At 36.3% G+C, this 24,424-nt stretch overlaps 1 protein-coding gene across 6 annotated transcripts in view; it reads right to left on the bottom strand.

The window, feature by feature from the left end:
* The window catches only part of Mo25 (calcium binding protein Mo25), a 201,628-nt gene that overhangs the window by 100,271 nt on the left and 76,933 nt on the right, over positions 1-24,424 (bottom strand). For all 6 annotated transcript variants that reach the window (XR_014132748.1, XR_014132749.1, XM_081769268.1 and 3 more), the window contains 2 exons: positions 17,396-17,563; positions 6,555-6,673 (listed from right to left, as the gene is read on the bottom strand). Coding sequence is in view for 4 of the 6 variants with exons in the window: in XM_081769266.1 (XP_081625392.1) it covers positions 6,555-6,673; positions 17,396-17,563 (287 nt within the window). In the remaining 2 variants the exon portion in view is untranslated. The remainder of the gene's footprint in view (positions 1-6,554; positions 6,674-17,395; positions 17,564-24,424) is intronic.

Genomic DNA, 24,424 nt, shown 5'->3' with positions numbered 1-24,424 from the left:
ATGTTTATTTTCCATTTACATCTTGCTTAAGAGGGGTTAAAACCCGGACACCCCTTTCTGTACCCCACTTATCACAGACGTCTAAACTGACTTTGTTATTCCACTGTTGCAATGATGGTAAATGACTAGTTTCTAAGACTGAAGAAATTCAAATAAATTCTTAATATTATTAACCACTGAAATAATATATTTTATCATTTATGATGAAATTATTTGATGGGAAATATCCGCTATTCTTTCTTCTATTGTAAACTGACCAATAAATTTATCACGGAATCTTCCTATCCGTATTTGAGAAAAAATATATTCATTTACCACCTGCATTAAATTAGTAATCCGTCAAAAATTTCTTCCAAATCCAATCAGTTGCTTCGAATCCCAGATTGCTTCTTACATATATGAAAAATGGCGGCTCATGCGTTTCGGGCCTTGTATTCTGGGATAAACTATGATCTATCACCACATGTCTTATATTAGCTTTTCAACAGGAATGCACACAAGATTTTTCCAAGGGGGTGGGGGCAGAAGATGGACACAAGCGAAATCGAAAATAAACATATATTTACATTTGATACCACGACAAATATATATTTACCATGTAATGTACTGTAATTATTATTGATGCATATTGATTAACTTTATTACAGCGAATATTCAATACTGCAATGGGTGAGTTAGGAAATTTGTTTTAATATGTATTTTGAAGCCCGCCCGAGCTTCTTTCGAAAATCCAGGGGTGAGCAATTGGCCTACCCACACTACAGGCTCCCATGATTTTCAATGATGGAAGTAAACTGGTTTCAGCCTACTTCCTCAGTTGCTTCCTTGAATATAAAAAATATAGGCCCTTAGCTCTCCCGGCCTCCAATTCGGGGATGAAATACAGCCTATTTCCATCTGCATAAATATCGTAAGGTTTTCACCGGAAAAATGATTTTTCAAATTGGTTCAGCAGTTTCAGAGAAAAACTGATACAAATACAACAATTGGCTACTCATCTGTTTTGAAATGGGCCAGTATTAAGTTGCTCATGTGTCTTTCCTCGGTCATCCAGGAAAGCTCCTATTCGTTTTTGGTGTAGCTGTGGTTACAGTATCAATGTAGTTTAATTTTTCGATTACGATAGCGTCTAACCAGAGGTTGCACTACTGACTAAGTCTTGCATTATTTGTTGATCAGCTATTTTTACCTACTACTCCATTTTCCATTGGCTACTAGCCTCCTCTCGTTGCTGGATTTAAAAAGACGGAAAGATAAGGTTGCAACTCAGCATTTCGATATTATTTTCCGTGGTTTACTTGCCGTTTATGTAAATCAATCTTCAGTACAATTATTAGGATACGGCAGTGAATATTATCATATTTTAATGACGGAGAAAGGCGAAAAATGTACAGATAGTAAATATGCATGCTTCCTGTGTCTGTGTTCTAAACAAAGTTGCGAGATATTTCCATCAAATATTCGTACAGATGCATAAAAAATAAATACTGTATTTTACGTAAGAATTATAGTATATTTAATAATAGTAACAACAAAAGCAGCGCACATTGGGATACTTTGTCACCTCACTCTCCGAATGTATGTCATGTATAGACGCTTCACACCACATAAAATAGCACGATACTTTACAAACTTCCTTATCTCTTCAATTTCACAACCAATTTCAAGAACTCTGAGTCACGCAAATACACACAAGTGAAATTTTAAGAAGACATGTTTCTAGAAGAGTATGTATTAACCTCTTTCAGTTTTCGGAATACTATTAATTTAAAATACGCAAGGTCTATTTGAACATTATGAAACAGTGTAATTCTCGCATTTTAAAAAATAAAACTGTTCTTCATATCACGGGTGGCGCTGCTACGAAGTTAAGCATTTGTTTCTTTGCTTAACACCCCACACATATACTCCGACGTTAAGAGAGACGGTGATGTTAATAAATGAAATGGAATGAAGGAGGTGAGAGGAAACTGCAGAACCCCGAGGAAACTCATATACACGGTATTTGTCTACCACGAAGCACACTTAGCACGAGCTGAAATCAAACCAAGGACCAACGACAAAGGTAAGCACTCTACCACTGAGGCTTCTTAAAATAGTATATACTGAATCCTAATTTAAAAATAAGTGCAACAAACATTATTTTTTAAATAGATTATTTCTTTTAAATAGATTATAAGTATTTACATTTTTAATTTCACCACTAATCACAAATTTAACTTGCAAAGAACTTCGCAAACATTAGCTGATGTTACTCACAAAAATACAATATAACCGAAAATAAGTAACAAACAGCTTCAACTGTATCGCTGAAAACCTGCATCAAAGCGAGCATTCTATGAACTAAACGCCATTAAAACCAGTAAACTAAACGCCACTGAAACCAGTGAACTAAACGCCATTAAAACCTATATTCATAGCAATGGTGCAGATGAAGTTGAGCTCTTTGGCAATCTTCAGCATGAAAAGCGACAAAAGCCACCACATTGATATTGAAAAAGTAGTCAACGAATTCCTCTCCGAAAAACTTCACCAGCACAGTTGTTTCTCAGATGGTAATTTATAGGTAAACTTAAGTTGGTTGAAATTCCTCCATAGTTGCAGGGGCGAGGCACTAAAACCACCCCTAATAAGGGGGGAATGTGACATATAAAAATAGTCAAATACGAACAATATTAGTATCAAATTCATAGTTTTCAGGGTCGCAAAGATGAATAGTGACACTGTAAATGCTGCTAGTCCAACTTAAGCCTTGGTTGGCATGGAGGTAAGAATGGGAGGGTGACAGGCAAAAAGAACCGAAAACATTCTATATTTGTGCCGAATGCATAGTTTTCGGGATCACTGACATAAAGAATGACATTAGGGATGAACTATGTGTCAGAGGTCGGCCCCATTGGCATGGGAGTAAGAGAGGAGAACCAATGAAGATTTCCGAACAGTTCCTTTGGCATGAGTTTCAATACACTGAGAGTGAAAAGTGGTAATGCACAAATACTTGTATCACATCCGGACTTACCAGAGATACGGTCTGGGGAACCAAGGAGGCATTACCCCCTGATCACTCCCTAAAATCGTCACTGCTTTGCAGGGGGCGAAGGTAGAAATTTATTTCTTGTGAAAGTTAGATTTTCTTCTTCAGAAATTTTCTCGAGAAACGCAGAGAATAAGAAGTTCCAAGGGGATATTCCTTGAGAAAGTTTTATGTTGATACAGTGCATAACAGAACTGTAAAGTAAATCCGTGAGAAAGTGTTGGTGATTGAAATATGGATTTCAATGGATGTAATAGGTATCTTCTAGGCAGTTCGGTTGCTAATATTTTAATTACAAGTTTAGAAGTGTCGGAAAGTACAAACACAAGCGTAAGAAATTTTCAAAAAGTAAATTCTATAGCAATGGCATTCTTTTATATTACTGACAGTTCTGTGGTCAGAGTGTGAAATATGAAAGGTTTCTTTTTATCACAGATACAGGTACATGCATAGAAAGTACAGTAGTAAATCTTTACAGTTATATTTCTAAATACTCATATCAACTCACTGACGTTCCATTACGTACAAATGCAGAAATGCATTCTCATTTTCTCGACTTTAGCTACACGTGTCAAATGTGATACAGGGATTTACGAAAGCCCCTTCGCGAACAAGCATCTTGTGTGAAATAGGTCCAGAGGTTTCGCTCTTACCACAGTCTTAACGAGATGGGGAACAGTTGCTATTTATTATACTAAGAAGTTTGAATTGATCAAAACAAGTACAGATACTTTCAATGAAGGTAAGTATTGACATTTTTGATAATCTTGAATTAAAATTACTCAAAATTCAGGTAAGAATTCCTTGATAAAGAATCTAGCTTTTATTGTTACACAGTTCATTACGTTCCCATAAGTTATTACCAACCCTGATGAAAAGGAAACTTTGACTAATTCTCTTACGATCTTCAACGATAATGTCAGAAGCTGAATGTTGTACCAGGCGACAAGAGTGTGCACATTCGGCTAAAGTATGATAGCGTTTGATAATCCAAATCTGAAAAACTGAAAAGCATTGCTAGTGTTACGGAAAGCAATGCTCCTATTGACGCAAATGCTGACTTAAATCCTTTACAAAAAATTACTTATTTCCGGCACGTTCCAGTCACATCTGTAGATGTGAAAATATCACTTTCACATTTCAAGTAAATTTTGCCTGATAGAAGACAATCTTTCGTTTAGAAATCTTCGAAAGTTGTTATTATTTCGAAATACAAAAATATGAACTGACTTACTTTAAGTACTTTACGTGTATTAAATATTTTCCAGCAAGCATGATACTGTGAATGCGTTTACCATTTCATATTATTTCATTAGATGTCGACCCTTACGCGTTCCCCAATTTGCAGGTTTCCAATAATTTTAAGTGATAAGTACTAACCACAAAATAAATTATACTTTATTTCACACTATTCTAACGGTCTGTTCAATTGGTAAATTTGTTGTAATCCAGATCTTAAATATTTTGATGTCAGTTTATCTATGTAGAAGTGTTTTAACAGTGCGTGCCATTTTTGATGTTTTACTTCGCACTTTCGGTTGTTTATTTTGCCATTAATTCAGGATTTTATTCATCACAGATATTGCTAATTTTTTTTATTACTCCGTCTTTCTCCCTGGAAACAGAAGATTACAAACTTGAACATTTTGCAAATTGACTCGTAATTACAAAATACAGCAATAAATGGGAGGGATTTATTCACAATGATATTCTGCAAATCAGCCCTGTAATTGAGGTGCAGTAAATTCATATAAATGACAGCAAAAGATGTACTTACTAAATACAGGGTGTCCGAGAAGTCCTTCCCTGATTACAGAAATTGATAACTCAGGCTAGAAATAAGATAGAAATATGAAACTGGTGTTGAATTGTTTACAAACTATAAAAGTTTTGGTCACATCAGTACACTTCCACATTAGCACCTTTGGTAGCACGTAGCACATCTAGGCGATATTCAATTTCCATCCACACATTAGCCAACATCACTGGAGGGATCGATGCAACGACTGTGGTTATTCGTTGCTGCAGGGTTTCAAGATCTGGTACACGTGTTCGGTAGACCTCATCCTTGACATAACCCCATAAAAAGAAGTCTAATGGGGTTATGTCAGGAGAGCGTGGAGGCCAAGCTGTTGGTCCATCACGACCAATCCATCGCCCAGGAAATGTCCTATCGAGATAGGCACGGACGTCCAAACCCCAATGAGGTGGTGCACTGTCTTGCTGAAAAACGACATCGGGGCGATACTGAAGCAGCTGAGGAACAGCATACAGCTGCAACATATCCAGGTACACTGCAGATGTGATGGTATCCTCAGCGAAGAAGAATGGCCCGATAATTCGATCGTGCAATAACGCGCACCAAACATTCACCTTTGGACTGCCTCTGGTGAACTCCCTGACGGGTTCTGAACCCCAAATGCGTACATTATGGCGATTCACTACTTCACTGACAAAGAATGTCGCTTCGTCGGAAAAGGCAATTCGTCTGAGATATCCATTATCGTCTTCAATACGTGATAGCATTTCGACCGCAAAGTCATATCGACGTGTACCGTCGTCGGGCAACAAGGCCTGAACGAGTTGCACTTTGTAAGCACGAAACAATAAACGTTTGTGTAAAATGTCATGGATAGAGCTTTTTGGCATCTGTAATTCACGTGAGGCCCTGCGCACCGATTTCTTAGGACTTCTCAGAAAAGACCGCCGCACAGCCTCCACCGTGTCTGCTGAGGTTCTTGGTCGACCAGACCTCGGAAGGTCAGCAACCGACCCTGTGTTCTTGAACTTCTCATACCAGGCTTTAATGCTCTTGACATCAGGTGGAGTCCTCCCAAATGTTGTCTGGAACTGTCTCTGCACCGTGGTTGGTGATCGTGTCTCATGGTACCACAGGACACACTGTGCCTTCTCCTGGTTGGTTGGCATGGCTTCTTGGGCTTCTTACTTACGTACTACAAACCTAAAAAAAAAAAAAAAAAAAAAAAATGAGACTTGGTAAAACAGAACAAACCTAACACAGACAAAAACTTTTATAGTTTGTAAACAATTCAACACCAGTTTCATATTTCTATCTTATTTCTAGCCTGAGTTATCAATTTCTGTAATCAGGGAAGGACTTCTCGGACACCCTGTATAATTGTTGTTCTGCTCCATCCCCTGTCCAATGTATGAGCTTTAACATCTATAAAAGCCTTGTGGACTGATATTTCCGTTGATCCCACTAGGGATATCACTTTTCAAGCATGCGATCATGGCAGTTCTTACTGATTTCTCATCACAAACGTACAAATCAGACACAACGCTTTATACACTTAAGAAAAATAAACTGGAATTAAATTTATATAAATGATCAGCATTTCCTTCGGTTTTTTCTCTTTCCTTTCTTCAGATCTTACACATTTTATGTTTCTTAACGAAAAGGGACAGGGAAATAAATTTCTAGCATACGTACTATTTTCGTAATGTAAAATGAAGGAAGTACACAAGAAGACTTCAGTCAGGTACTTTGCACACTTACCCTCTCATTAAAGTAAACAGGATCTCAGGCTTTGTGCAGATATACTCCACAGTCGGTGACCTCGTGCCAATCTGACGACGCAAAATATTATTGAATACCTGAGCCACGTCTTTCTTTCCCTGCAAGAAAATATCATTGCTTTATCGACCATAATTATTATATGTTTTTGTGTAACGTACATTTGAAACTGACGAGCTCAATAATCATATTGATGTTTCTCAATTAAAATAATGACCGGCAATTATAAACAGAAGAAAAGAAATTAACAGAAGATATGAAAAATACATGTAAATTACAAACAACATGAGAAAAAAAGGATATTAAAAACAGTGTTGTAGTAATTTCGTATTAATAAAGACAGTGATTCAGAAGTTCGAGTAGTGACTAAAAACACTGAAGATATAACTGGGCTGAATTACCAGTACTTCAGGAATATTGCAACTACTTACTACTAATAATCACTTCTTTACAAAACCAGTTGTTACCAGTTAAAATTACGATTGCCGTTACTTTCTAAACTCCATATCGCAGTTTTCATTTTAGATGTATGAGAATAATAGCCATTAAATATGACGAAGTAAAGTTTGCACCATACTAAGTTTTCGAATTAACAAAATTAAGTGGGTAAAAGGAAGCACCGTAGATCAAGAAACGATATATCAAAATTAGAGCCTCTGTTTCATAGAATTCACTAAATCAAGCACATTCACATCGATACATTAAATTAATTTAAATAATACATATATAAATGCTTCACCTTTCGGACGAATATAAATGACATGCAATGCAGTTCGGCGCCAGCCAACGAAATACAGTCGGAAAGTAAACCTACAGGAATGTTTAATCTGAATTTCAGTGAGATAAAGGCAAAAATGACAAAGCTGGTTGGTACCAACGACTTACTCAACTTGCTTTTTAATTATTATTCAGTGAAATCTGCTTGGAAGAAAAATTGTTACAGTCAGTGATACCAATTTTCAACAGCAACCGTGTTACATGTTGTTCACGCGCGTCTACGGATTCTGTTAATCATGGGCTAAAATTGTGAATATTAATATTATTTTTAGTGAAACAAATACAGTCAATTTTCTGAAATAGTGTAGTGTTGTGAAATAGTGTAGTGTTGTGTTATCCAATGTAACTGAATTGTGATACGTCGAACTATGGGTAGATGTTAAAAAAAAAAAAAGAAAGAAAGAAAAAAAGCTAGAGATATAACGCCGCCACATAATAAAATGATAGAAAATTAAACTGAATTGATTCTTTCAAAATGAAATAATGAGTAAAAATAACATGTTATATTTAAGTTGTATGTTAGTTTAAGATATTTGTTTTGGTTTATCTTTCATGTGCTTGCCTGAGTAGTGTTGTAAATAGAAAAAAAAAAAAAAAAAAACCGTTCGTATTTTTTTCAGAAATGTGCGTTTTTTTAAAAAAAAAACTGCCTCTCGTTTTTTTTCTAAATTTCGTTTTTTTTTCTTTCAAATAGTCATTTCTAATGCATCTTACGTCTATTTAAGTATTAAATATTTTTATGTAGGTACAATCACCGTAAAATGCAACATAAATTAAACGCTAGATACTGATACGCTACACATATTTTACAATTTACATGAATGCCATACCTATTAACAATTCGGGTTTCAGCAGTTTTCATCAATATCAACTAAGAAATAAAAGTAGAAATGAAATTTTGTTTTTTCGTGAAAGCAGGCCTTTAATAAGTACGAAAATAATGTCACGAACAGTATAAAATTCAAATAACTTGTCTAAAGGTAAAAACTAATACTAATTTGCCTAATAGTATTTTTCTAAATGTCATATATAAATAATTTGTCGACTAGATATATATGATATGCAGAGCCGGCTCTACCATATATGCAATACGTGCATTTGCGTGGAGCGGCAAGTTTGGATGGTCCGGCAAAACCTGTCATAAGTATACTATTTAAATTAAATATTTCTTGTTGGAAACAGACTTCATGATGAGGTAGTTACATTTACTAAGCTGACCTATTTGAATACTACATTCATAAATTATGTTTAGGTTGCATTAGTTTAAGGCCACATGGACAATGCTAAAGTAAATGGTCGAATAAATCCGAGCACAAATTGCTTGATTGTTGCCAAATGCAAGAATTCAGTTCTCGAATAGTAGTGAATATCTGTTCCATTTAGTAAGTTATCACAGTTTTGATATGACAACTAGTCTTGTTTTTGTCAGAAACAAGTTTCTTATCATTGAAGATAGAAACAAGTTTTTTTTAAAAAAATGTTAACAGATATTGAAGAGAAATCAAGAAATAAAGATAAAAGAGCTAGTTGCACTGGGATTGCAAACTGATACATTGAGATTGAAGCTCGATAATGAATTCTATAAAAAGGATTACCATCTTTCCTCTGCAGGTGTGTTTGCTTTATCTTTCACTAACGTAATAGATTAAAAAAAAAAAAAAAAAAAAAAAAGACAACGGGATTGCATTTTTAGTAACTATTTAAGCCTTTCTGAGTGCAACTGCACTTACCCTCACCTTTGTTGTTCATGCTGGAGTAGCATACTTAAAAGCATGACTTTTAAGATTTGTTCTTTCTGGAGAAAGGGGGAGGCGGCAAATTATGCCATTGCATGGGGCGACAAATTGACTAGGACCGGCCCCGATGACATGTATATAAAAGACATGAATATAGCATGACATAATTTGAAGTAATGCAGGGTGTTTCAAAATTAATATTAGGGTTTTGAAACTTTGTAGTATCTATTACAATTAACTTACAATTATAAATATTATATCAAATGAAAGAGCAACTCAAACAGTTTTGTACGCACGCATGTACATGCATTGTTTCTTGTCTCTGCCGTTAGAAAGAGCAAGCAGCAAAGATGTAGACTAGAGAGCAGAAAGTTTTTTGTGTTTTAATATAGACTGAATCTGCACAGTACAACGGTCTGTGTGAAGAATATTAAGGAGGCGCTTGCAACTACGTCCTTATTGTTTGCAGTTGCTACAGGTCTAAAGCCTACAGACTACGGTTTACGTGCCAATTTCGCAAGTGAAATATTGCTGCATAATAATGAAGATTTTCTGGATCGTGTCGTCTTCAGTGATAAATCGACATTTCACCTAAGAGCTAATGTGAACACTCATAATGTTTGTATCTCGCCGTCAGCAAATCCTCAGGATATGGTACACTTGAAACGAGACTCCCCTAAATTGAATGTGTTTTGTGCCATATGGCGGAAAGTTTATGGGCCTTTCTCGCCTATCGACTAGATGTGTGCCGTGTGACAAATGAATCTCACACTGAACACTTGTAGCAAAGACTGTTTGAGGTGCTCTTTTAATTGATGCATTGCTTATAATTGTACGTAAAATGTAATAAGTACTACGAAGACTTAAAACCCCAAAATTCATTTTGAAAACCCTGCATTTCTCACCAACAGTGTTGGAACTAAGATGTAAAAAGGAGAGAAAATTTTCCTTATAAAGTTATTGTTTACAACAACGATATTATTATTAGTCGAGATTATAACTACAACAACAACACGAGTTAGTAGTCAAAAAAATGTAATCAAATGTATACTCGGTGGCCCAGGTAGCCAAAGTGGCACACACGTGTGTGTCATTTGTTTAATCCGCTCCTATGTGGACACTAATTAAGATATCGGGATATTATTCTTGCAAAATATGGTTGGACTATATCATATTAATTATTTTCTTCTGATGTCGAATTTCCTTCTCAAATTTCACCCCAGTCAAAAATTCGAGAATTTTCTAATTACGAATTTCCTTTACTTCTTTTTTCCCTGTAGCTTCCTTCGTTGTAGAAAGACCTCGTTAAGACTTGCCAGGTAGATACCTCGGATGGATACCTAACTGTTGACATCAATTGGACGGACCTGCGCGCAGTGTTGCCAATTAGGGAAATTAAAATTTTCCTAAATTTGGGGAAAAAAATAGAAATTTTTGTTTATAAATCCGTACCTATACGTCCGAGTGCAAGTCAACTTACGCCAATCGAACATTTGTCCTTACTTAACAAACGCAAGTACAGATCGTTACAGTGGGGTAATTAGGGAACGCACAAAAAATTCGTATTTAGGTTCTAACCCTTGATTTTTCTAGTTTTTCTCTACTTTTCTGTTTACAGTAATATATTTTTGGTAATTAGAAGTTTTGTTCCTTAAATATCGTCATAATACTTGTAAGATACATTAGTGGTGTACCAATGTTTAATTTAAGATAGTTTGCGTCTGTATGGTAGCAGTGTTACCAGCTACAGAAAATTTAATTCCAGATTTTAGGGGGAAATTTTGGAAAAATTATCTGTTTTGTCTCTATTATTTCCCTCTTGTTGGCTATATCGGACCAAACGTACTAGTATCTGGAAGTCTCGTCTTTGCTCTAAAAAACGCACTATAGAACGTTTCAGTAGGATAATTAGGGAAGTACAGTAGACCTTATTCTCTAATTGGGAAGATAACTAACTAACTAACTCTATGGCCTGTGGAACCCGGAGGTTCAATGCCGCGTTCACAAAAGTTCTCCACTGATTTCTATCCTTAGCTAACTGCATCCAGTTTCTACTTTGTATTCCAATCTCTGCGAGATCCATCTTAACATTGTCTTCCCATCTGCGCCTAGGTGTTCCTAATGGTCGTTTTCCGATTGGTCTTCCAGTCAAGACTTTGAAAGCGTTTCTATTTTCTTCCATTATGGCTACATGACCCGCCCACCTAAGCCTCCTAGACTTGACGACCCTAGCAATGTTGGGTAGACCATATAACTTACGTAGTTCCTCGTTATGAAGTTTCCGCCATTCCCCATTCCCGTTCCTCTTGGGTCCGAATATTCGTCTCAGGATCTTGTCCTCAAATACTTTCAGTCTATGTTCTTCCCTCAGAGTAAGCGACCATGTTTCGCAACCATACAGAACAACAGGCATAACTGGGAAGATAACTGTGATTTTTTTAAAGGTAGAATGAGATATTTTTTATTGACATGCTTACTTTATTAGATATCGTCACAATACTTGTAGGATATATTAGAGGGATACCAAAGCTTATTTTAAGATAGTTTGTGTGTGTCTGATAGTAGTGTTGCCAGCTACAAAAATTTTAATTCCAGATTTTAGGGCAAATTTTGGAAAAATTCCCTTTTTTTTTTATTTCTATTATGTCCTTCTTGTTGGCTATATTCGAATAAACGTACCAGTGTCTAACAGCCTCATCGTTAGCCTACACAGCGCACTGTAAAAAGTTTCACTAGAATAATTAGGAAAAGTACAGTTGAGGTTTATAACAAACCATGTTCTGTAAATGGTAAGAAAATGGTGAATTTCTGAGGTAGAATGAGATTTTTTTTTAATTTCATGCTTACTTTGTTATATATCGCCATGATACTTGTAGGATATATTCTTGGAGTACTAAGGTTTATTTTCAGATAGTTTTCGTCTGTCTGATGGCAGTGTTTCCAGCCAAAACAATTAATTCCCGCTTTTAGGTGAAAAATTCGGAAAATTTCCCTTTTCCCCTCTATTATTACCCTCTTACTGGCTACATTGAAACAAACGTACCAGTACCTGAAAGCTTCGTCTTTGGCCTACAGAACGCACCATAAAAAGTTTCAACAGGGTAATTTGAGAAGCTGTAGCCCCGGCATATTTGATTTTTGCTTGTGAGGCGTAGAAAGTGCCAAATGTTCATGTGTATGACAGGATTTTTTCTATCCCTCTTTGGATGGAAGCAAGCGACTTCAGGATTTCACTGTACCTTGTAAACACAGCAAAGATTTTTTGGGTGACTTGAACCCATATAGCAGCAGTGGTACTAGATACAAAAAATTTTGAAATTCGGTTGGGGAATTTTTTGTAAATTTTCACCCCTACATTTCCCTCAATAATTTCCCACCCATTGGCAACACTGCAATGGAACTTACACCAAAAAATAGCCACATCCATTTTCTAAAAAACAAAGCCTTAACCACATCAATCGAATGAATGGTTTTTGAGCAATAAGTCACTAACTGGAAATGTAGGAAAATGCCAAAAATGACGTGGGGCCGAAAGGAATAATCACACAATTTTGCTAGTATATAGGTGCAAAGAAACAAAAGATTTGTAAGTTACGAGGGCTTGGACTCAAGTTCTGTTGATTATTTCAATAATCTGCGATGTAAATCAATAAATAATAGTTGCCAGAAAAAAAAAACAGACATTTGAAAAAAACATGAAAAAGAACGATGTTTTTTATTTAAAAAAAAAAACGTTTTTTTACAACACTATGGCTGAGTAACATTACACGATATTCCATGCAAATATGCCCATTGTTGGGATCTTAAGGTGGTGGTGGTGGTGGTGTGGAGATTTTTGTCACTGTAAATACCCAGTCCCAGGTTCGATGCTTGTTTAAGAAAAAGTCTATGACTTACCCAACTCATATATGAGACATTGAATCGGAATCGTCTTGTGTGAAACCAGCGATATTCAAAGGAGCTACATGAATATAATAATGAGTGTCAGGAGTTGTAATACAACCAAAACACGGCATACTTTTGACATTCCGAACTAAGGTGAGTATGGAACCGAACCTGTAACGTTATAAATGTGACTCTCCGAACAGAAACAAGAGTCGAAACTGGGCCCATGGGTTATAAATTTGGCTGCCCTGAACAGGAACAGAGCCCGGACATGTTATAAATATGGCAACCCGTACAGGAACCGGACCACCGTACTGTTATAGCTCTGAATATAGTAGATCTAGGAATCAAACCAGCGATGAATTTATAAACACCCGTAAAAATATAATATTAGCTACAACGGAATTTCCTTACATCGAGATTCTCTTCCCTATCACACATATTTCGAAGATTCATTAAAATCTTACGATTGAAATGGAAACAAATCTCTGAACATGATTGGTTAGTCAGAAGGCGATGCTTAAAACCGATTGGTTCGTCGATATATCTGTCCAAAAATGAAAATATAAATTCAGTGTGTAATTCTTATTTCATTCTTTTCAACAGCGTCATTACCTGGAAGCATGGAGGTGATTAGTTCAAGGCAAGGAAGCGAGAAATTTTGTTTAGATGTTTACATGTACCAAACCTAAGATTTCAAAAGAAAGTTGTTGTAAAAGAGCTAGTCATCAGTCTCAAGGAATTTTGAATAGTGATTTGAAGAAGTGTAATAATGCTGGTTTACGAACATAATTATAACACTGACCAAGATGCAGTGAAGGCTGCTATTTCGCAACCAGAAATGAAGAAGAGGTGCCTTTTGAATGATGACAATTCCTCACTGCTGCGGTTGTGACACGGTTACCGGAAAATGCCTATACAATTTTGGCAGACTCAGAAGCATGTAAAAGAACAATGAGGAATCAGAAGGAAGAAGTTTCCTCCGCAACCAGAGAATCTTCGAAGTGTGATTATTGAAGATATGTTCAGTAAACTTTATTTTCCTTCCACTTTACATTTGTTTCTGAATTTTGTTTCTTTTGGTAAAGTACTGTACATTCTGCAAACAGTGAGGTTTTCTAATTCAATGCAAATATTTTCGGCTCTGTTTTGATGGGGTGGGGGGTGGGACGGAGTTGCCAACAGCAAAGAAAATCTTGCTTCAGACCGGTTAGTTCTGTTTACCGGGCGCTTTGTTTTGTAGCACAGTATTTTCTAACAGTACTGATAAAAAGACATATTCCACAGTCACGTCAGGTGTAATGTTAATTAAATACAACCCTTGGGTTACACGAGCGGTTAGCCACGAGTTACATCTGCTAATGAGGATCTATTTTGGAGGTGCGCGGACTTCTCAGTGTACGGAATAACCGAGAACGATTGATGTATCGGATTCGCACTTCTGATGAAGAAATCCATCACGTACGAGAATCGAAAACGGTCAAGGCAGTGACAGATCGTGATCAACGAAGAGAACTTTTCCGAAAATTATCACTCCACCCTAGAAGCTTTTTATGATGGTGCGGAACGCTACAGTGCTGACCTCCATTAATGCAGCGCTAACTGTTCAAAATTATTCAGCAATCGTTTAAGTGCGAAGAGTCATCTGCGTTCAGAATTTGGACCTTATATGGTCTCTCATAGATTGGATGTTTTTTCTATCTTTAATAAATAATTTCTATCTTTACCTTTCCTAGAATACCCGAATTTCCTAATTCTTGGAGTGACTACCTTTGCGCCGCACCTGTACCACATCCAATTGTGCCTTAATGACATCTGGAACTAAAACTAATGAACATCATTTATCTGACTTCGATCCGACATTCCGTTATGCACCTTTATGCATTTTTCCGACAAATTTTCAAATGGCTATAGAGTGAAAAGAAAGCATTTCTGCACTTAAGTTGGTCTAGACTTTTTATCTTTTACTTTGGTATCAGGAACCACATCTCAAGAGGTTTTGCAGTTATTTCGGTCACCCTATTTTATGTATATTCTCTCTCTCTCTCTCACACACACACACACACACACACATATATATATATATATATATATATATATATATATATATATATATATATATGGATACGTTCATCCAGGCTATTCTTTCATATTCGCCAGCGTATCTTTGCAATTTTCCACTCATCCCGTATCGCTAGCAAGTCATAATTTCGACAACATTCGACATCATATTAACTTCTGTTAAGAAACATTCTATCTTTTAACTTTGACCACTTCCTATTGATATTCTTAATGTGTAAACATATAATATGATTTGAGAAATATTTTTGTGGAGAATTGTTCAACATGAAAGCTGTTTGATAAAAATAGAAAGGTAAATTAAATATTACTGCTTCCAGAAATTCTGTAGGTTTTCTTTTGCAAACGTTTAAGTAACCAGCCTCATTGGTCGTATTTTTTCATAAATTTAAAGTTACGAGACATTCATTTATTGCTATTAAACGCAGATAACTGGTTTTCGAGGTAACAGGTTTGCGTTTTACATTAGGAAATGGAATCCATCAGATTCCAAGCAAAGAAAATCTTGTTTCAGACATCCTTAACATATGTGGTATAAATTTGATCCAGACTTAGTAACTTTTTTTTAAAAGTATTTTTCTACTTTATTATTATTAATTAATCCATTGTTATTTTGTTCATTAATGTATTCATCATTATCCTTAAATCATTAGAAGCTGATACCTAAAGCACTGTGTCATTACTGTCATTATGCACAGTAGCTTTAGATCCTTAACCTCAGTTAAAAATGGTAAATCTTTTTCTTTCTTTATATTATCTTCAGTCGATTAGGGAGTAACAGAGCAGACCGTCACAGATTGTATAATTATAGATATAATATAGTCATTGATATCTATTTTTGGTTTACTTAAAACTTAATGAAGTTAATCTACAACTAAATTTTATATAAAATTAATTTCCCTATTGGGAAGACAGTACAGTTAGTTCTATCGAAGCTGCATTAGAGACAATCTTCTCTATCAGGCTTGGGAAGAGTGAAAATCCTTCGGAAAGTTTATACTGTTCGCGACTTTTAATTCTTTCTAATTAGCTGCGCGTGGGTTTTCCTAGTCCTGGAGACATCGTTACGGGGAAAACACGATACAATTATTATTAATATTACTAACATTGTTTTATATAGATATTTTTAACTTTTCGATATTCGCACTGGAATACTAGGCTTGGGAGCCTGAAGTTAACTCGATTTCAGCTTCTCAACGCCTGGCTTGCTCGATTCAGACAATTGAACCTCTTAGATATACACTATAACTCGTTCGTAGCAGAGAATTTGAACACGATATAAATTAGCATAGTATTTTATTCACAACTGGAGAACTCGAGCACAAATTAATTACATTATGCTGATTTGACATCCATCAGAAGGAATCCAAGATCAAATTTAATTATTTACACAAATTTGCCAATCTAGCCTGTAACAAAGCTATCAAGAATAAATCTTACATGTAACATCCCTAAAACGTTCTCCAAAACCTACTATTTTCACAAAAGCGGTAATTATTATTACACTTTAATAGCCCTTACGTGTTGCATAATACATTCTATTATACAATTTAAAAAAATGCTGATGACCCGATTACTTTGTTGAAAATGGCTCTAATAATTTTCCTGATATTTTGTGAATCAATACTTTATTATTATCCCTAAAATATGACAATCCTTTGCTTTCTAGGAAACCCAAAAAAGGATGTTTTGCTGACAACATGAATTTTCTTCGGACCAAATTTTCGGAAAACATGAATCACGAATAAATATTTCTGTAAGTTTCGCAACACGATATGATTTAATTTAACTGAAATGAAAAAGTTTAATGAAGTAGTCCTATCACTTATATGGTCTTCTTAATTCTTCTAGACTATGACAACTGCGGATCAGCGATCGAGTGCTCAACTCTGTTTCGTTTCCCTGTCAATAAGTTTGTAGGTTTTCTCGAGATACTCACGTTTCTTCCCCCGCCCTCATTCAACCAATTCTTCTATTATCAATCATTTACCTTAATGATCCGTCTCCCTTAGCCTAAATGGCATAATCTTGGGATGTTAAACTGAAAGATGTCACTTCATTTTTACACTATGATGAAATGTTATATACTGTATATTAACTATGTGCTTCTATTTGAAATGTTTTAGTGTAGTTTAGTTAATAATCCTCATGTGCGTGTCTTTTATTTTAATCTGTATAAATCGAGAGCTTACGTACTACCTCATATTTACTTAATACAACATTGTGGTCAGACTTACGATCACTGTCACAAATAACAACATTGTTTGAGTGAATATAGTAGGTAATATAGTTTTAAATAAACAGAAACAACCAGTGTTACTAAAACGGACTTTACGTATTACTTACCTCAAAATCTATGCGACTTAGATTCTGAATAAGCAGCAGCAGTAAATTACTGTTGTAAAGTTCTTGAGCTAACTGAGCTACAATGATGTCAGTTTGTGGCTCTGCATCAGATGTACCGTATAACATGTTTTTGATAAGCACCAAGTTCTTGCTCACATCCTCCTGGGCCTTGAAAAAACAAAACAAAAACAGACTCATTTAATATAAATTGGTAAAACACTCCAAATAAATCTATTTTCACATGTGAAATTAAATTTATATTAAGAGATTAAAGAAAATAGTGGAAGTTAATAAGTACGCAAAAGAAAATCTCTATATTCAGTTGGAAACGTCTTGTTTATCATTTCTAGTAAGAGAATTAGCAAGGTAGTATTTATTAAATCAAGCATAATCTATCTAAATCACCATACGCAGGACTAACGATGAAAGTCAATTTTCAAAATTCTGAGGTATTAGACTTGTATTATTCCTACATCCTACATGCTGTCTGAAACACGTTTTATATGGGATTCAAATCTTTTCTGTGACATACGAATTCGTCCAGAAATCTCACGCTGCCCTTTACCGATCAGCGCCATAAAATAAAATTGTTTAAAACTGAATTTCATCGTTCTTCCCGTGCACTTGTCAGATAATTTGAAATACTACTACCAACTTGCAATTTGCAACGATACGCCTCAGCTGAGAAGAATGGATACTATACAATATGCTGAAACAGTTGCAATTGTCATTTGAATCCCTCAATCTTAACCCTATTGTACATTTCTCCGTAATTTTTTTCTACAATTCTTTGAAACCGCATATTGGCAATAGTGCATTGAGCTGAACATAGATCGTAGTTTACCGTTTGAAATATTACCCTCCTATTTGGTTATACAGAGGTTGTTCGGCCTACGTTTGGCCGATTTCGTTCCTTCCCCCTCCCGGGCAGAATGGACTCACCCGGCCTGGCTCGTGGTGTCCTACAGTGTTGTGCAGTGGCTTCCTGGGACCGGAGTTGCTTTTCCGCGCGGACGAAATAACACACAAAACAGGACCATTGTTGTGAGTGTTGTGTTAAATTTGTTTCCAAGTGTGTAGGTTTCCGCTCTGTGACCAAAATGCCGCCCAAACTAAGCCAGTTTTTGGAAGGCTATGTTGTGGCTCTTTATGACGCCCACATTAGTGTTTCTGTCATTAGAAAACAGTGCAAGAAGAATGGTTGCAACATCAGTTTAAGTGGAATAAAAAATATTAAAAAGTACAAGGGCAACGAAGATCCACCATTTGGATAACCAACGAAGTTGCCTAGGAAGCGGGAATGTACCAAGGCCATCTCCACCATGCAGACGAAACTTCGCCAAATGGCAATGCAAGAAAATCCGCCAAGACAAAGGTGTATGGCTAATCGTCTTGACGTGTCGTTGAGGACAGTGGAGCCGGACGTTACACCATCAACTCAAGCTGGAAAAAGTCATAAAAGCTCACGGCCATCTTTTCACGGATGCCCACCAAAAGGAACGAAAGTGTAACGTCCGGAAGCTGTACGAACGGCATCTGGCAAAACAAAGGTGGATGGATGTACGTCGTAACGCTCGATGAAGAATGGATTTACTTTTCCGACTGCGGCAAACCGAGAGCCATCATGTACAGAGAGAAAGGCGCCAAAAACTTCAGAAGGTGGGTCTGTGTCTGTAAAGAATCCTTCCCAAAAGGGTTCATGTCGTTACTGGCTACTGTTACCGAGGTAACCTGAAGATTCGTAGAGTGGCGAAGAACTGCAAAATAAATTCGCAGTATTTTCAGGAGCAGATCATGCGGCCGATCTACGAGCATGAGGTTCCAACAATGTACGGCAATGACGCAAATCCGGTGTGCATTCCATGGACAAGGCCTCATCACATACCTCAAGATCGTCCCTCGCATTTTACAGGGAGATGGAGGAGGCAAGTGGTATACAGGTGATACCTTTCAATGAGGTACCTGTTAAATCTCCAGATGCAAGTCCTATGGACTATTGTGAATTTGGATTGCTGAAGCGGGCTTTGGGAAAACGGCGTGTGGCAACTGTTGAAGGACTTTGAAAAGCTGTGCAAAGGGAATGGAACAAGATTCCCCTCCCAGTTCTTCAGAGAAGCCTATTACAGAGGAAATTACGCTGTCGGGCTATTGTTAGGAACCAAGGGAAACACATCGAGCACTTACGGACCTGGCGCCATGGATTCTTCTAAATTTTTAGGTAAGTCGAAATTGGCCAAATGTAGGCTGAACAACCTCTGTATAACGGTATATTACAATACCTTCAGAAGAAAACATCGGTTGCCTAATGTCAGAGAAAAGTTGTTGGAAATACGTAATATTCCACCTAAAATGGAATTTTTGGCGGAGACCATTTTATATGCAAATTTTCCTTTCTTTTCTTTATTTGGAAGTGCCAAATATAAGGATTCTTAAGATGAGATGCGAAATTCGGTAAATAAACTCTTAATTAAAAGTAAGGAAATACGTGTTTCAGTGTTCCTAAAAATTCTGTCCCTAAGGATGGAAAGATCATAATTTCTAAATATATTTCAATGTTCATAAAAATTCCATCCCTACAGATACAAAGATCATTTTTGTGGTATCCAAATTTCCTTTCTTTATTCATAAAATACCCAATATTAAAATAGCTTATGATAGGGAAACAAGGACAATTTCTACAATATTCAAAATTTCCAATTTCATATTTATTCCATCTTATTCTTCCCGTACGCAGCAAGGACATTTCTGTTAGTACTTATTAGAAATTATGATCTTTAGCAACCATTTGTTTTCTTACACAATGGTTCTCCTTACAAGCACTACTGTAATTTCAGGATTTGGTACGGAAGGGGCACGATTTTCCAATATAAATAGAATTTCACGTTTTTCATTAGTGTATTATTATACTACTGATTAATATATTCACGTTTTTCATTAGTGCATTATTATACTACTGATTAATATATATCAAACTCAGAAGGGGGAGGCAATTGTCCGGCTATCCTCCATAATGACGCCTCTGCTCTATAAGAATATTAAAGATTTAGCTCCTAGGATAAACATCTTTCCATACTGCTTCCTGTTCAAGAGTAAACATTAGACTGTACAGATGGTTTAAGATTGTTTAATATATCGACTTAATATATACGAATTATTGTTACCAAGTGGGAACGATATCCATTTGTATCCATTTAGACCAAGCTTTCGTCGGCAGATTACCCGAAAATTACTTGCGCGTGCATTGTAGGGTTCTGCCACATGCATATTCAATAGAGCAGGAATGGCTTCTTACGTTCATTTTTTACCTGCGCTCTGTACATTGAATGGTTTTCGCAATATTGGTGTTCGAAATTCTTTTGCTCACTCTTTCGGTACTTTGTAGGTCCGAAACTATGTCTGATGGCTGAAAGTTCAACAGGATTTTTTTCCCCCTGTCTCAGTGGCTGGAATCACCTCGCACGAGTTTTAACAGTTATTTTGCAACACCTTGTATATATATACCACCCGTTCCAGGCATTTTTCTCGGCTTGTAGTGCACGTCGACATTTCCAAATATATATAATATATATATATATATCAAATCGTATGTGAAGAATCAAATGGTGATGCTTCCATATCCAGTGGTGTAGTGAGAATACTACTACGGGGGTCAACTCCAAAATTTCACATGGAAAGTGATATCAATTTCGATTTCTTTGAAAGCACTATTGAAAAAGAAACAACTTTTACAGGAAACCCTTTTCGTTAAATTATTCGGTTTGGCATCTACGTCTGTTACTTGTAGAATTGCTATTATCAGACCACCCGCTCCACGCATTTTTCTCAGCTCGTAATGCACGTAGACTTTTCAAACAAAAAATTGAATTACCAAATCGTATGTGAAGAATTAATGGTGATGCTTCCATATCCAGTGGCGTAGTGGGAATACTACTACGAAGGGTCAACTTTAAAATTTAAAATGGAAAGTGATATCAATTTCGATTTCTTTGGAAGCACTATTGAAACAGAAACAACTTTTACACGAAACACTTTTCGTTAAATTCTATGGTTTGGCATCTACGTCTGTTATTTGTTGTAGAATTGCTACTATCAGACCACTCATCTCAGGCATTCTTCTCGGCTAGTAGTGCATGTAGATACTTCAAACAAACAGATTGGGTGCAAAACAGACTGTCACAGTGAAAGCAAGGAATGAAATTACGTGTTGCACGTAAGTTGGGAAATTCGAAACTATTTTTCCCGATATGTATGAAAATGCCATGTGAAACAGCTGATCGCTTAATGCCATTATTACGAAAAGAATATCTGAAGCTAGTTTGACTTAGCCGAAGAACTGAAAATGAATCACAGGTTCAACAAAGATAAACAGAGTTCTGTGAAACATGTTTACTACGAGTTTATGAAGTGACATCCCGATCTATTTCTTAAAACTCCTATGTCTACAAGTATATTCAGAACCACAACTTTCAAGAAGGAAGAAGTTGCAAAGTTCTTTTCGAATTAGTGCACACTAATGGAGAAATTTTCTTTTCCACCATCACAAACACTGAGCGTGGATGAGACTGATGTATCGTCGTATCATCCCAAAGTGATATGTGAAAAAGGGAAACGAGTTGTGAGCAACTTGACGTTGGGCGAAAGAGCTCGAAATATAACGTTGATGTTCTACATGCGTGCTACTGGTCAGTTTGTACCACTCTTCTTCATATTCCTGCATCAGAGAATGAGTGAGAGACAGCTGGTTGATGCTCCACCCGATAGCATTGCTGTAGCACAAAGTACTGGTTGGATAACGTGTGATACTTTTTTAACTTGGTTGCAACGCCTTGAAATTCTGTCATCCTTTCCCTCAGAACTCAGTTTGCTAATTGTTTATGAACATGGCAGCCATAAAGAACTGAAAGTGATTCAATATTCGAGGGATCACAGTATTCAATGCTCCCCCACATACTACTCGTAAGACTCAACCCATTGACAAATGTTTTATGAAACCGTTCAAAGGCATACTATTAACCTTGTTCACTGTGGATGCGCAAGAATGCTGAGTAAAGATAACAAAATACGATGAAGCGCAACTTGTTTCAGAGGCATACCGAAAGATGTGTCGCATGGACACTGCTCTCAATTGATTTTGCGTGCACATGAATATATTCACTGAATACTCAGATATTCAATGACAACCGACTATCTGTCCGCAAACGTGATTCGTGTTGCAAGATGTTACACTAGGCCTACCTAGAGATGTGGGTCGGGTAAATACCCAGTGGGTAGGTAAATAAAAAATGGGTATTTACCCCTTTTGTATTTACTTACCCAAAAAATGGGTATTCTCCGAAAGTTCAATTAATTTGAAGTTTTAAGAATTGTTAACCATACCGGTGACCTTTTTTAATATTTTGGGATCTGTCGAGCGTGTTTTCTCATTCATTCACTATAAATATGTAAAATAATAACCAATTGACCCCGTTCATGTGCGGTGAGGGTTTGCAGGCAATTTTGACCATGCCCACCCGCGATACAATTTTGGATATTATGTGTTATTCTAGGTTACAACGACATCTAAAACCTATTATATATATATATATTTGTCTCGAAGAACTTCATAGGTAAAGAGGAGATCAAAATATTGAATCGAGTGTTTTGAAAGGGGGAAATGGTGGGGATGAGCTGTTACTATTTTCAGACGAAGCCCTTATGTACACCACCTATGCATGCATCGAAGTTTGAACAACATCGATCAAGCCAATCTTGAGAAATAATTAACTTTTCCGAGTTTACGTCATTGTTCACGAACAAATCAGTCAGAGTTGAAACATGAGAAATTAATTTCTCCTGGGGGTACCTACATTACCACCCTCTTGTCGTTTCAAGATTGATCTCGGGCTATTTTACTATACTTATGCACCTATGCCCTTTCTTCACCAAGGTGTGAACGGCTTTTAAACTTAGATTAGTTTCGCCAAACATGCACCTATGCCCTTTCTTCACCAAGGTGTGAACGGCTTTTAAACTTAGATTAGTTTCGCCAAACAATTAAGAAATCGTAATATGACTTCAAGCCTTAGGTTGTCCAAACATAGAAATCGTATGTAAGCCCTCTTTGTTAAATCCTTGGTAGACAGCCGCAGTTTTAAATGTAAAGTCTGCGATACGCCGCCGATTTTGTTTAGAGACTCCTTCAATCCAACAATGTTTCCCGAAATTTGCAATTTTGAAATTTTAAAATTCTCAGAAATGTTTCACAGACAACTCAGACAACCGTCATACGAATAAAAGATAAACGAAAGCTGGATCATGATCTAAAGCATTACATATCAGATGCAACAACTAATTGAATAAAGACGACCAAAATTATCAAAATCTTTCCGAGTCGAACATTATGGAAGTTCAAGTTAATCATGAAAAGGTGGTATCTTATGTCTGCTAGTTTCGAACTTAAAAGATCTTGGAGTAATTTTAATGAAAGGAGAAAGTGAGTTTGATATAGTAGGTGTAGTCGCATTTATTATACGAAAAAAAAAAAAAAAAAAAACATCAATTTCCATCAAATATACAGACTTTTCTTGACCTTTTATGGCTTCTTAGGTTCAACGTTACTATTTCAGACTTTTGATAGAATCTTAATATTAATGTTTCTTAAAACAAATGCCGACGTATGGAACCTTAATGAAGTATTACAGGAAGCGTTGAAGGAAAGCATTGCCAAAGCGATCTTCGTTAGTGGGTGCCCCTTGTCACTTGTTGATCACCCTTTGTGGATTGAATTTTTTTAAAAGAAAATTCGTTCTTCGTATTCCGTCCATCGCCTGGCTACGAACTACTGGGATGCTCAACACAGTGAAATGCAAGGGGAAGTTAAAATGAAGTTAGAGGAATCAAGAAACCTATATTTACAGTGTGACGGTTGGAGTAACTTAAGAAATGAATCTATCAGTTATTTCGTCATTTTAAAGCCTAAACCTGTTTTTGTTGATTACGCGTTGTCGAAAAAATATAAACACGATGCACATTACTTGTCTGAAAAGATTA

The sequence above is a fragment of the Thermobia domestica genome, chromosome 8 (genome assembly GCF_964235325.1).
Source record: "Thermobia domestica chromosome 8, izTheDome1.hap1.1, whole genome shotgun sequence".
Classification (NCBI taxonomy): Eukaryota; Metazoa; Arthropoda; class Insecta; order Zygentoma; family Lepismatidae; genus Thermobia; species Thermobia domestica.
The sequence above is the reverse complement of the archived record's forward strand: the minus strand, read 5'-3'. Positions and strand labels throughout refer to the sequence as shown.